The sequence below is a fragment of the Triturus cristatus genome, chromosome 4_2, assembly GCF_964204655.1.
Source record: "Triturus cristatus chromosome 4_2, aTriCri1.1, whole genome shotgun sequence".
NCBI classification, from domain to species: Eukaryota; Metazoa; Chordata; class Amphibia; order Caudata; family Salamandridae; genus Triturus; species Triturus cristatus.
The window spans coordinates 141,390,302-141,404,636 of NC_140586.1; the positions used below are offsets into that span (position 1 = coordinate 141,390,302).

General features: G+C 43.2%; 1 protein-coding gene and 1 long non-coding RNA gene across 6 annotated transcripts in view; both read right to left on the reverse strand.

The window, feature by feature from the left end:
- LOC146833173 (eukaryotic translation initiation factor 4B-like) overlaps positions 1 to 14,335 on the reverse strand; it is a 443,619-nt gene that overhangs the window by 348,474 nt on the left and 80,810 nt on the right. For all 5 annotated transcript variants that reach the window (XM_085600827.1, XM_085600828.1, XM_085600825.1 and 2 more), the window contains exons 2-4: positions 4,355 to 4,759; positions 3,626 to 3,834; positions 1,973 to 2,089 (exon numbers count right to left, since the gene is read on the reverse strand). In XM_085600827.1, coding sequence (XP_085456953.1) covers positions 1,973 to 2,089; positions 3,626 to 3,834; positions 4,355 to 4,759 — 731 coding nt within the window. The remainder of the gene's footprint in view (positions 1 to 1,972; positions 2,090 to 3,625; positions 3,835 to 4,354; positions 4,760 to 14,335) is intronic.
- On the reverse strand, positions 10,533 to 11,284 carry LOC146833174 (uncharacterized). Its single transcript, XR_014960534.1, has 3 exons — positions 11,159 to 11,284; positions 10,981 to 11,052; positions 10,533 to 10,568 (listed from the first exon to the last, which is right to left on the reverse strand). It is a non-coding gene; the product is annotated as an uncharacterized LOC146833174 (long non-coding RNA).

Below are 14,335 nucleotides of genomic sequence, written 5' to 3' on the forward strand. Positions count from 1 at the left end.
CGAGGGCGTCTGCGCAGTTGCTGATCCACTGTGTGTGGTTACTGGCGGCTTCGTTGGGGTCCGTTGAGCTGGTGGGGTTCTGGCTGAGTAAGGTGGTGAGCTGGTCGCCGGTGATCTTGTTCCAGCTCCTGCGGGGGGCTTGTTGAGGGTGGTGGTGGGTCGTCGTTTTACTGAAGCTGAAGTGGACGCAGCTGTGGTCAGTCCACTGGAGATTGGTGGAGTGGCTGAAGGTGACGTATTTGCTGGATGAGAAGACTGGGTCAAGCGTGTGGCCGGCGTAGTGGGTGGTTACCAGTTGCTTGAGTCAGAGGTTGGCCAGGTTGTCCAGCAGAGCAGTGGTGTTGCGGTCCTTGTTGTCCTCCAGGTGGAAGTTTAGGTCCCCCAGGAGGATGTAGTCGGTGTAATTGATGGCATGCGGGCTGACGAAGTCTGTGATGTCTTCGCTGAACTGTGTGCGTGGTCCCGGTGGTCTGTAGATGAGGGTGCCTCTGAGCGTGGTCTTGGGGTCGGTGTGTATCTGGAAGTGGAGGTGTTCGGCGGAGGTGAAGGTGTCATCGGAGTTGGTCGTGATGCGGATGGTGTTCTTGTGGATGATGGTGATGCCTCCTCCTGTCTGGTTGACGCAGTCCTTCCTGGTTATTTTGTAGCCTTCCAGGACGGCGATGGCGACGTCTGGCGCTGAGGAGGCGTTCATCCAGGTTTCCGTCAGGAAGGCGATGTCTGGTGCTGTCGAGTCGAGGAGGTTCCAGAGTTCGACGGCATGCCTGTGAACGGAGCGGGTGTTGAGCAGGATGCACATCAGGTGTTTGTTGCTGGGGCTCGGTTTAGCAGGTGCGGTGTTGGGTCGGAGGCCGGTGAAGCGGCAGGTGAAGGGTCCGTGGGTGCGTCTCGGGGTGGCTCGGTAGCAGGCGGTGTTTCGGCCGGTGTTGAGTGCGTGGAGGCTTTTGGCGTCGTAGATGTGCAGGGTGTGCTGGCGAGGGCAAGGACCAGGGGGTCTGGCGCAGGGCGCGGTCCAGGCGCAGACGGGCTTACCTTTGGCGCACCTTCGGCGCTCCCACTGCGCGCGTCCGCTCTGGGGGCGTCATAAGTAAGGAGCCGGGAGGGAGGAGCAGCTGGGTGGCGGGAGCGGGACGGCGAATGGAATCACAGGGGGGCGGGGCCGCAGGGAGGCAGGGGCGGGAAATTCCAAGAAGCAGCGGGCAGCGGGAAATTCCCAGGAGCAGCGGGAAATTCCCAGGAGCAGCGGGCGGGGAGCTAAGGAATCTGCAGGCAGGAGGCGGCAAAGGCAGGAAGGAGCGGCAGCAGTGAGTGGGGCGACCAAGCCCTGTGGACATCTCAAGACATCAAGATGTTGAACCTGAAGGAGCAGCAGGTCACTCAGTTGATCTTGTTGTGGTCAGGGGGAGGGGTACAGATTTGCACACTCGATGAAGGCCTGTGCAAGTAAACTTTGCGTGACACGATCACAATTAAAAAGGCGTCCATTCCATCATTGAGAGGACATGATGCAGGTGGAATGCCCAATGAAATCTGCGCCCTAAAGGACAGAGGCCAACAAGGGGCTGCAGCCGATGCAAGTCACCCAACCACGTTAAAGTGGTCAAATCGAACTAGAGGGAGTAAAATAGGACCGCGATAGAAAACAATACTGATGAGAAGTAGGTATTGGCAGAGAAAGCTATAGCACAATGGTGTCGAACCAGGGTAAAAGGGTACATGTCAAAACCAGACTGCGGAAGAAAACACTCCAACAATGGAGTCGACGACCATGCACATTACCAGCAAGAGAAGGAGTCACACTACCTTGTGACTTTAAAGACTTTCTTCGAAGAAAACCTTGCACTCATACACTTAAAGCAAGCTGGCCCGGAGACAGTCTCCACTTCATGTCTGTCACCATAAAAATCAATTCAGTCTGTGGACGATGGTACGCGGAGCTCAATTTATTGGAGGTTCAAACTCTTCAACTTACCTCTTCGTTGAGGCTGAGGGCACGGAGAAGGGATTCTAAATCGTCGAACTCAGCATAGCCAAAACCCTTCAATCGCTCAGGGTTGCTAGGTTCCCGTGGCAGGCGTACTGCACTGATCTGCATATGGAAATGGAGGAAATAAAGCAGTCACAAATTGCTAGTTTTAGTAAAGGCAGGTAAGAATACATTGACATTTTATCCAACACTTTTAAAACTAGTGTAAACCTGCAGTCAACTCTTGCGTGGTGCATCAAATGTCAGGTCTACTACATTCTATGCATTTTTTATTTCTTATACGAAGCAGCTGAATTAGGTCAAGCAGATTTGCTCTGACTGCTCAGTAAGTGTTAGTAAAGAGACACCATCGCCCCAAGAACCTGAATGTGCTCTTCTACCAACAGCAATGTCTTAGTCCTTATCAGAATGCCATAGACCACAAGTTCAAAAAACAAGGGTAATAAGTGGTACATATGCACTATCAACAGCTTCCTAGGTTTACCGAGCAGGATGGGCATTATAATGCGTACACTCAAGAATGAGCACTGACATTTTCACAATGGATTCAAGAGCCCATTAAAGTGGAACAAATACATAAAAAATGAGTTGCCTCTGCTGCTCCACACCAGATTAGTAGCCAAAGGACATCGCACACAAGGCACAGGTGGAGAGCGCTGGCTAGTAGTAACTATGAACCTTTGCAGTTGACCGTGCCACTCAAACTTAAGTTTGGAGGGCTCAGCAGAAGAGAGAAAGATTCAACTGCCTAACTCGTTCAACATGTTTTAATTTATTTTACTGGTAAAAAGGAGTGAGCAGGATTCTGATTAGCAATAGCAACGTTAGTTTCCGTTACCTAAAGGTGGTCTCCAAGAAAAAAGTTAAACTCGTAAGCTGCCACTCGATAACTACTAATCAAGAAACAAAATAGCTGGTATCCCCTAGAAAGTGGGATTTGTGAAGACCAGCACAAACCACAAGCTTGGCCTTTCTATTTCATGCATGTTTCGCACTCTATGAAGGTATGTATTGGTATTTGTACAGCACAAATCTCGCAGGAGTGCAGTAAATTACATGGGGTGTTGGAGGCGATACAAGATGGTGCACATCCAGTGGGTATTACCCTAATAAATTTCACACATTGCAATTCAAATTTTTAGGCACGATTCAATGATTTAAAAAAATGCTGTATTCATTTTTTAAACTAGATTTCAAATGTTAGAAAACAGATGACAACAAAGTACAGTACAAGTGGGTTCTCAGCACTATTGGATGTTCACCACACACCTGTCCCTGAAGCGAGGCTCCTAGAGCTTCTTACTACAACCTCACAATGTACACTGTTTCAGCCTAGATTTTATGGTCACACCCCTCATAATACTTACACAGTTTATCCTCTACTTGGTATTTTACAAGATTAACTCTTTCCTGGAAAGTTATGCAAGGGACTCCAGATAGAGGAGAAAAGGGGTTTTCAAACACTGAAAGAACATGATCAAAAGTGAAGCCTCCCACCTCAAGTCGGTTACACAAACTGAGTAAATCACCGCAAATATCACTTTCTTCACCCCTACTGTGCATGTAGGGAAGAACAGTACACCCGCTCCCTCCCCACATCCACAGAACAAAATGAAAGCCACTATCTCACATACTCACATTCAGCCCATGGAAAAACTTTAATATAGACTCTTCGCACACATCATAGGGGAGGTTTCCAAGAAAAGCGGTGAAGGGAGGAGATTTAGGGAGTCTGCTTCTGTCCACATCAGGTTCGCGAGCAGCACGAGGCGCCGTAGGCAGGATAGAGCGATCAATTGCAGGTGTCCGATAAGCATCATCATCGTTACTATGCCAAGTGGTAGAAACTAGAGCAGACCGGTACCAATGTTAAAAATAAATAGAAAACAAATTGCTTAATGAAGCACACTACGATGGTCAAACTTTACTCCCTAAAAAAGCTACGCAATTTAAATTTGCAGGTAGTAGTAGCGTGCCCTGGACTGGTCTTTGCATGGATGATCATTAAAGCAAGTGAGGCTTTCTGCTAAGTTGGAACAACAAAACTCCTAAAGATCAGCCTGGGTGAGACACCTTAGGGAAAGGCCATGGTGAGGAAACAAGAGCATGAGCACATGGATTCCATGTATGAATCCCTAAAATAAGATTCCTGTATATAACGTTAAGTTACCTTTAAACATTCTGTTTAACTATTTGCTGTAACACAAAGACTGAAAAACATTAGCACGCACCCAACGCAACAAAAATGGCAAGAAACACTTCAGATGCGATAAACTTTTCATTCAGGGATCCCTAGATATGTATAATCCTTCAAACTAGTGCATAACACAAGACTACAGGAAATGTCAAGGCTTCAGAGAAACTCACCATCTCCTTCCAAATCATCTGTCTCATCAGCCCAACTGACAGGCTTGGAAGAGTAGCTGCTGCCACCCCCACGATCATAGCTGCTGCCACCACGGTCATAGCCACTGCTGCTACGATCAAAGCTGCTTCCGCCACGATCATAGCCACTGCTGCTACGATCAAAGCTGCTTCCGCCACGATCATAGCCACTACTGCTACGGTCATAGCCACTGCTGCTACGGTCATAGCCACTGCTGCCACGGTCATAGCCACTGCTGCCACGGTCATAGCCCCCGCTGCCTCCTCCACCACCACCGCTGCTGCTCCCGCCACCACCGCCACCTCCACCACCACTGCCACCAGTGGTATCAGCTGCCAAGAAGTCAGTGAGGGTCAGGGTCTTTGCCTTCTTCCCCTTCTTCTTAGCTGTGAAAAAGAAATACAAGTCAGTGCAAGAATCTAAAGGCCAAACACTACCACAATGTCACTACACTGCATTAGCTAATGAGTTTCACGAGGCCATTGTAGGCTGGGCTAGATGTTTATTTTCAGGGGTTCACCATTCACAATGAATTCATAATATGCTGTCATCAAACACAAACACACTAACAAATTAGTCAAAAATACTTCTTCAGAACTGATATCAAAGTTATAACCCTATGGGTGGAAAAAGTCAATGAGGGACGAAAAACAAAAGATTCAGTATTTTCAGATTTTCATATACAATAAACACCCCAAAGCCACTACAGGGCTAGTTCATCACCGAAAAGCCAGTTTTGGGGGATTTTCTTTAACATTTAGGGCCCTAATAGGACAGAAAATGCCAATTACCGTGTTCAACATCCTCTCAAATTGAGGTAAGGCAGAGTCTGATCCCTACAACTTTGGAAAGAAAAAACCTTGAAGTGCCAGTGGAGGCATCACAGAAAAATCAATGTGAACTTGATCACTACTGGATCCTGAAAAACCACTGAGAAAGTAAAAGGTGATGGCAGGATAAGACTTGCAAGTAGAGGTTGCCAGAGGCACTACTGAAATCTTAAACCAAGGAAAATAAAAGGGGTCAAGCAAATTGCACCTGTAAAAACAACGTATGCATCTGTTTACAAAGGACAATCAGAGGTGGACACGAAGTTGATCAACAGAAAAGAAACCTGGGTGACCTGGAACGTCTGAGGAGCCTGGATTGCCACAGAGGATTCTTGCTTTCAGCCAAGAGAATTGGTATTTTCGGATGCCCATAGAAAGACATGTCAAGTAGAGAAAAACATGGTTGTGTTACCCATGCTCTAGCGATGAGCCATTAGACAAGCGTCATCTGTGACGAGCGAGAGTACTTTGAATTGGCACATTTGGACCCTACATTTACAGGCCCAGGCCCACCCCCCCCCCCCCACCCCCCCCAAGCGCCTTGAGACCCTCAAGGGTGAGTAGAGTGCTCCCCAAATAACTGATTGATTCATTTGAGTGTATTGCGAACAGGTTGATTGGGGACATACTACATCAATCTAGATATTTCTGCAGCACTTGGGGATGTCATTTCCATTAGTGGGTCTGTGGATGACTCCTGTTGAGATTTGCAAGCTTGGTGCATAACCCAGGCGGATGTTTTACCAGTAGATTAAAGCAATGGGTTATAGTCAAACGTCAGATCTTACATTGAACTCTAGCAGTAGACTGAACGTTTTGCATCTTCCTTATGTATGTAGTACATAACCGTCAATTCTGCCCTAATAAGTAAAATTCCGCAACAAATTTGAGGAAAGAATGCTTTGATGGCTAGCTTTAACGCCTGCAGCTCCAATCCGTTGATGCATGGTCACCTGACCCTGAACTACTATGGCTGCATCAGTGTTGATGGTCACTAGAGGCTGAGGGTCGAGAAAGAAACATAACCAGTAACACATTTTCTGCTTTCCACCACAGTTCTGAACACTGGACTCTACCAACACTAAATCCTCCCAGTCCCAGAGACCACTGTATGAACAGACACTCTCGGAGCAGATGCATGTATAACTTGGCATGTGGCACCATGCATGATGCAATCATTCCTAAATGTTTCATACCCGTCCTCACTGTCAGAGGCTGCACCATCTGGTAAAAGGGGTAGTAGCCTGTGGAAGGTCTCTGCTCCCTCTAAACTGGGAACGACTTTTAAAGTCACGGTATTTAGTGATGTCCCTAGGCTGGCTTGCATTTGCTAGGAGTTTATTTTTTTCCTTCACATTGACATGGACCCTTAATTGGTCTAGGAACGAGTTGTGTTTTTTTTTGGTCAGCAAGGCAATGGCTTCAAGTCTTTCCCTTCACCAGCAAGTCATCCAAGTAAGGAAAGAAGTGCGTGGTCACAAGATCTAGACAGTTTGTAAATACCCTCAGAGTGACTACAACGTTTTATTGATAATATATCCATTTGGCAGCAAACATACATATTGGTTGTGAACAGTATATATGGCGAGATGGAAAAACGCATCCTTGAGGTCGTGAACTACCATGTAGTTTACTTGCTGGAGAAGAGGAATGATGTCTGTCGGGGTCATAATCTTGAAATGGTTAGACATAACCTATGGATTTATCACCCAGAGATTTGAATTGGGCGCAAGTATACACCTTTTTTTTTTGAATGAGCAAGTATAGCAAGTACACTCCTTTGCATGCGTTCTTTGTCAGATACATCTTGATTGCTCCTTTGCAGAGCAGCACCTGGAATAGTTTAGCATTAGATTTTTATTACTATTTTGTTTTTTAAACAGAGTATTGTATAGCGCGAACTTGACCCGAATCTGGTATCTGAGCGCTTTACATAGCACCGGTTGCATTACATGAGGAAACATTCATCTTTGTTAGGTACGGGGAGATTAAGTGATCTGGCCAGAATCACAGAGTGTTCAGCGTCATTGCCGAGATTGGAACCCAGTTTCCCAGATTCGAGGTCACCCGCCGTAGCCGTTAGGCCAACTCCTCTCCATACTGTATGATCGTCGTGGTATGATGGGTTGTCTTGCATAAAAATTCGAGGCAATATCCTTGTGCAATAATTGAAAGTACCAACTAACCTGAGATCATATCTTACTGGGCCAAAGAACCAATTATGACAGGCCCAATGTACTAGCCAATGGTTAAACACATTGGTTTATACCGCAGATGTTCCATGTCATAAAAAGCCATCTTAAGCTACTAACACAAACGCCACCCACAGGATTCACACCAAACTGCAGTCATACAGGGGAGATTTAAAAAACCTGCCGGAAGGAGTTAGCAGAACACACCACTGTTCAACAAATCCCTTTTCAAAGGGCCAAGAACAATTTCACACCAGTATTGGTTCAGAATGAACAACCACAGTGTTCAGAGAAACTTTCATAACCATAATTTTTCTCCACAATAGATGCCTGGTAAGATTGTTAGCCCAACACTTCGAACTTCCTTAATAGATCACAATACCCAACCTCAAAGCAACAGACAATCCACCAACACATTTAAATATGATGGAGCAAGAAAGAGTACACAGACAAAAAAAATGGGGAGCAGATCAGCTCAGAGCTGAGTGCTGTAAAGTGGAGTGCAATAATTGAAGTGTGGTAGCGCACTGCCATTACAGACATCTTAAATTTAAATGACCATTACATATGCACAAACAGTTTTACTAATAAAAGTACACAGTGCACAAAATGTGTGAAATTGTCTTCACTTAGAGGAATCTATTATTATCATATTAAAATTTGTTTCCACCACACTTCAGAATCAGCAAAAAACGTGCTCCATTGGTGCTTCCCTAATTCTGATATATTGTGAAATATATGTACAGTTCATTTACATTTTGTTGTGTGCTAGAAAAAAAACATTGCACAGCCTTCCGTCCTGAAAACCTCCAGCAGCCATCTGCTTAATTCTCTTTCATGCTTATGCTAAGTAGGGGGTAGGTCCTAAAGTCTTAGTAGTGCAATTACTTTACTAATATTCAACTTCCTGTCTGATGTATCCCGTGCTTAGGAGTGTGCATGGATGTGGTGAAATTTTGTAGATGTAGACCACACATCGCCAAGCTTTTGGTTGACAAGCGCTTAGTGCTGTTGTATGTGGTTCTTGTTGTCAGAGGCGTTGCGGCATAGGCTAGGGTTCTGATATGCTACTAGGACTAGGGTTTCCGATTTGACTGTGGGATTAAGGCTTCGGCTTTGATTGGCTGTTGGAGCTAGGTCTTATATTGGCTCTAGGGTTTGGGTTTTGATTGGTTATGGTTAGGTTTCCAATGGACAATAAGGCACTTTAAAGAATAGGGCTTAGGGTGTCTCAGCCCAGGCACAGTGTTGCTGGTTTGGGTCAGGCCTAGGGCCAGAGATGCAGCCCAATTTTCCACTTACAAGCTACCACCAAACCCTCCACATCTGCCAAAATCCAAACACTATCACCAAAGGCATTCTAATCATGCACCACAAACATACCTCATACAGATTTCAATGGGTACTGAACCACTACAAAACCCCACATACCTACACTATACACTATTCCACCCCTACTACAAGACTATGGCATCTGCTTTCTAACACTAAACACAACTCTGTCCTATACCACTAAATCGTCACAAATACAACACAAAGCCACATTATAAATAATGTTAATGCATCAAGACACTCCCTGTTCAAACAAAACACCAGCTCTATCCTTCACTTGCTCCAACAGATCTCCTCTTATCATAACAAAACCCATACTTAGCCTTCCATCACACCATCCACCACACCCACCTCCTCTTTGTACCAATTACACACAACCATATAATCCTTACACGCCACTCCACATTACCTAGTCCAGTGATCAAATTGAACACTCATAACTTGTCCATTACCTCTTACACACCACATAGTCTTCTCCAAAACACATCACCACCCTGTACTATTCAAATACCACTCACCAGCAGTACTGCACACACAATTCATTCACAAAAATACACTACATCAATATCTTCTCACTACTCCACAAAAAAAAAACACAAAACGCACAATGGGTTATATTCCTTACACACAAATCCCCTTACTAGGTAATCATGTATCTATATACGTTAGTCTCATTTCACAAGAAAAAGCATTACTCTCTTGAAAGCTTTACTACCATCACCCTACACCTCTATCAGCTTATCCTCTATCTTCACACTCTCTCTCATCCCAAACCCGTACTATGGTCTCCAAAATAAACCTTCCTAGACTCCTCCCTCCTCTACACCTCCTGGCTCACCCTAAACATCAGTTTACTACTTTGATCTCCCAAACCACCCGAATAAAATCTCCCTCGTGCTCTCTCCTTTGACTAATCCCAATCCTTATTTTTCTGATTTTCTTTCTCCCTAATACCTTTCTACAGGCTCTTCCTGTAGGAAGCAGACTCTGTATATACTATACCAAAATGAGGTATAGTGTGCACAGAGTCCAGTGGAACCCCAAAGGTAAGCAGAGGTAAAAGTAGATGGCACCTTACTCTCTATTTGGGGTAGTGTTGGCGAGCAGTAAGGATTTATCAGAGGGTAGTGTTGAGCATTTGTTGCACACACTCGGGCAAGAAATGTCGTCACACTCGGACTGAAGTCAGACCAATTTGTTTGTATAAAATCATTAGTTATTTTATTTCTAGAACCAAGCCAAGCCTGGCACAGGTAAGTGTAAATGGTACTTTTCAAGGCAGTTTAAACAATACAAGCATGCTGAATGACCATGACTTTGCTACAGGTTTGTAAATACTTTGAATACAGTGGAAATTACTGTTAGATTACTTTTTCTACCCAGTGCGATATGCCAAGGTAAGTAAAGCAGTTAGATATTTGCAGTTTTTCAAGTTCTCATACAAAATCAACTGCGCAAAAAAAAGATTTTCACAAGAAAGCAGTGAATGCAGTTCTATGGGAGGAAATGAGGTTTATTAGTTTCAAGATAAGTACTTGGGTTCGGGATTTGGTTTTCTAGGGCTAGACACCCTACTTCAAGCCTGATCGACCTGACCACAGTGCACATTAGCAAATGCATCTGATTGCTTATTGAAATTCACAACATACATGAAATATGAAAGCAATTCAATATTGGTTCACAATTGATCACGGTTTCAAATTTTCCAACAAAATTCGTTTATTATTCAGATATTCAGAGTTTCATACTGAACCAGAAACAAATTATTACACATTTATACAATAAATTGGAACACTGCCCAATGCATTTCGGGCTTTTGGCCCTTCGTCGGGGGCTTCCATCTGAAACATCAAGAAATATACATCAATGATGTATCAACCACTCTCGGTACAAATTGGTAACATTGTTAGCAAAAGAATCAGAAATTGTTTGCAAAAGAATTACAGAATTCATATTCAATATCATAAGACAAGCGTAATCATTTTTATACACAACTCCTTTTTTTCACTTTTATTTTAGATTTTAAAATAAAAGAACACCTTCTGCCACCGTGTGAATAAACTAATGTGACTAAACTAAAAACCTCTTTCAGAAACCTCAATTCCCAATACACCTTGTTACTGCCATACCACCAGATACTCAAAAATGTATTCAGCAATCCAATTCTGTTATAAAAAACCAAATCCTTTACTCATCGCTTTCTTACCGTAACTACCAATAATTAACAACTTGTGTGTTTCAACTTTAACACACCTTAAGCTTGTTCCGAATTCGGTGAACCGCATATACTGTTCCGCTCAAAATTTCAAAGCAACTGGTTGTAAGCTGTTAAGGACAACAAAAGGAACAGTCGTGAGACTGCCTCTGGCCAATTTCAACTGGAAACACACAAGCCTCCCGCCTCCCAACTGCCCGCAACACCTCTACTTACTTCTACCTCCAGTTTATCCTCCTGCTCAAAAGCGACTTCACGGACCCTTGTCGATAACAGTTTACACCGTCCACGTTCAAACACCATTGATTTACGCTTGCGTTACGGGACCGAAATGCGTCATCACGACGCGTAATAGACCTAGAAAGAGGACCAACTAAATGAAACGCTGCATATTCTTGTTTCATAAATATCAACCAACTTAACCACTTGGTTTTCACGAAACCTGACAAATGAAGAAACCATCTCCACTACTCCATACAAAGAAAGTGAAAAGGCTGGTTTAAAAAAAAAAAAAAAAAAAAAATCTACTTCTACGTGAACCACCATCACTAGATGCTGCTAAACAATGAATAAGACTGGCTTTTCTAAACGCGCAAAAAATAATAAGAATAATAAGAATAAACAAAACGTGAACAATTTGAACAAATGTGAAAACGAAAAATAAACGATAAATAAAAAGGAGAAGAGACATGTACACTTAATTTAGGAGTCACAGAACATGGGTATTAAACAGTTCAAAATCTGTAGAAGATTCCATGTATGACATAATCACGTGTTCTGAACATCCCCGTCCTGTTTATAGAAAACAACCATAATCTATTCTGTCATTAAGACCCCTGGGGTCTTGTGTATCCAAGCGTCTTATCCAATACACTTCCCTTTGTAGTAAGGATCTAGTGAGGTCCTTACCTGGCTGTTGCAAAACTCTCAATAATTTGAAATTTAAACTGAGCTATACTGTGTCTTGCTTGTACCCAATGGACAGCTGGTTTTATTTTGGGTTCTAATTGTACTTTTATGCTCAGACATCTGTATCTTAGCCTTTCTTTCGGTTTTTCCTATGTATAAAAGTCCACAAGGACATTTTTATACAATAGATAATATTCTGAGTATTACAATCAGAATTGTGCAAAAGTGTAATAGATTCCCCTGTGTGTGGATGTTGTAACATGTACCCAAGGATTACATTATTACAACGTACGCAATTAGTACATTTGTTAGTTCCTTTGAACTCTTGGTCATTGCACTTTACCAAACTCTTCATTAGAAGTACTTTGAGATTTTTGGATCTCTGATAGGCGTGTAATGGTTTTTCTTTAAAAATTCCATTAAAGTCAGTTTCATATTGTAGAAGTTCCCAATGATGATTGATGATAGTTTGATTCTTTTAGAGCTGGTAGAAAATGTTGTCACAAAAACTTGTCGATTCTCAAGTTTTTTTGATTGCTTCATTAGTAATTCCTTTCTGGATTTGAGAGGTACCCAATTTAATGCTTTTCCAGGATTTCTTTTGGGTAAACCTAAATGTTTTTTTGATGTTTCTGGGTCAGAACGAATCCTCTTAATACGTAGGAATTGAGAATACGGCAAGTTTTGGATTAAGTTGGGTGGATGAAAGCTATAAAAACTTAAAGCGTTGTTTCTATCTGTTGCTTTTCTGAAAATATCAGTTTGAATGTCATATCCTTCAATAGAGATATGTACATCTAAGAAAGTTGTAGTTGCTTCACCAATATTGTACGTGAACTGAATATGATCATGAGTTCAGTTGAATTAGTCTGTTCTCCAAAGCTTCTTTACTTCAGTCCACATCAGAAAAATATCAATGAATCTACAATACAGTAGAAGATGCTCTTTCCAATCCTGATCATTGAACACAAAATCTGCTTCAAATTTGGCCATGAATGTATTCGCGTATGCAGGGGCCCCTGCAAAGCCCATAGAAGTGCCCATCTGTTGAGAATAAAACCGTTCTTCCCATTCAAAGTAACTGTGATGCAAACAAAAATGCAGAAGTTCTAATAAAAAAAAAAAAAGTTTATCTGCCTTAATGTTGGGTTGATGCAACAACGCCCACTCCACTGCTTCCATGCCTCCTCAATGTGGAATTGACGTGTACAATGATTTAACATCAATTGTGCACAGTATGGTTTTACGATCCAATGAGACTTCTTGTAATTTTACCCAAAAAACAAACGGTTGGAGAAAATGGTCCAAATATTGACGTAACGGCTCAAAAATGGTACCACAACCCGTAACAATGGCTCTGAAAGGAGGATTCCAGAGATCCTTATGAATCTTAGGGAGCATATACAATCGTGGTCTTTTGGGGTTTGTCAAAAATGATTTAGTAGTGGAAGTGATCCATCCCATTTCTAAAGCATTAGTCAAGACGCTTGTCTGATATTGAATATGAATTCTGTAATTCTTATGCAAACAATTTCTGATTCTTTTGCAAACAATGTTACTTCTTTGTACCGAGAGTGGTTGATACATCATTGATGTATATTTTTTGATGTTTCAGATGGAAGCCCCCAACGAAGGGCCAATAGCCCGAAAGCATTGGGCAGTGTTCCAATTTATTGTATAAATGTGTAATAATTTGTTTCTGGTTCAGTATGAAACTCTGAATAATAAATGAATTTTGTTGGAAAATTTGAAACTGTGATCAATTGTGAACCAAAATTGAATATTGAATTGCTTTCATATTTCATGTATGTTGTGAATTTCAATAAGCAATCAGATGCATTTGCTAATGTGCACTGTGGTCAGGTCGATCAGGCTTGAAATAGGGTGTATAGTTTAGGCGTGCCCAGGCAGAGCGCAACCCATCGTAGCACGCATTGTCAAAACTTAAATAGATTCATTCTAGTTATATAGTGTTAAGTGTAGGTGTGCTTCACTCATTCCAAATTGTGAGCATTCATTTCTAGGGCTAGAACCAGGGTTGCCCCAGGGTCAAGGATGCACTATCAAGGCACCCTCAGTGGCAAAAGGGCGGCAGAGTGCTTAGGCCCAATGTTATCGAATCACGGATAGGGGGCCTCCGGTAGGTGGTTGCTCACGAGCAGGCCACAAAGTTGTGAAGCAAAGCTCCTGGTGTTAGGCTCGGGGAAAATGGGAATCCGAGTTAGCACCCAAAGTACACCCGCAGCGGCGGCTGGGTGCAGGGTGCTGTTGTGGCGTCAGGTGCCCGGATGATTTTAATGGAGATTCTCCGGTTGCAAAAAAGAGTGCAGGCTCTGGGACGAAGATCTTCTGGTGGTGACCACCTGTTGGAGAGGTAAGTTGGGATGCCTGGAGATGCTGTGCTGTGACACCGTCGATTGGGCCACCCAAGGCCGTGGGACGTCGAGTGAAGGAGTGTCTTTAGGCGTCTGGTTTTCTTACCAG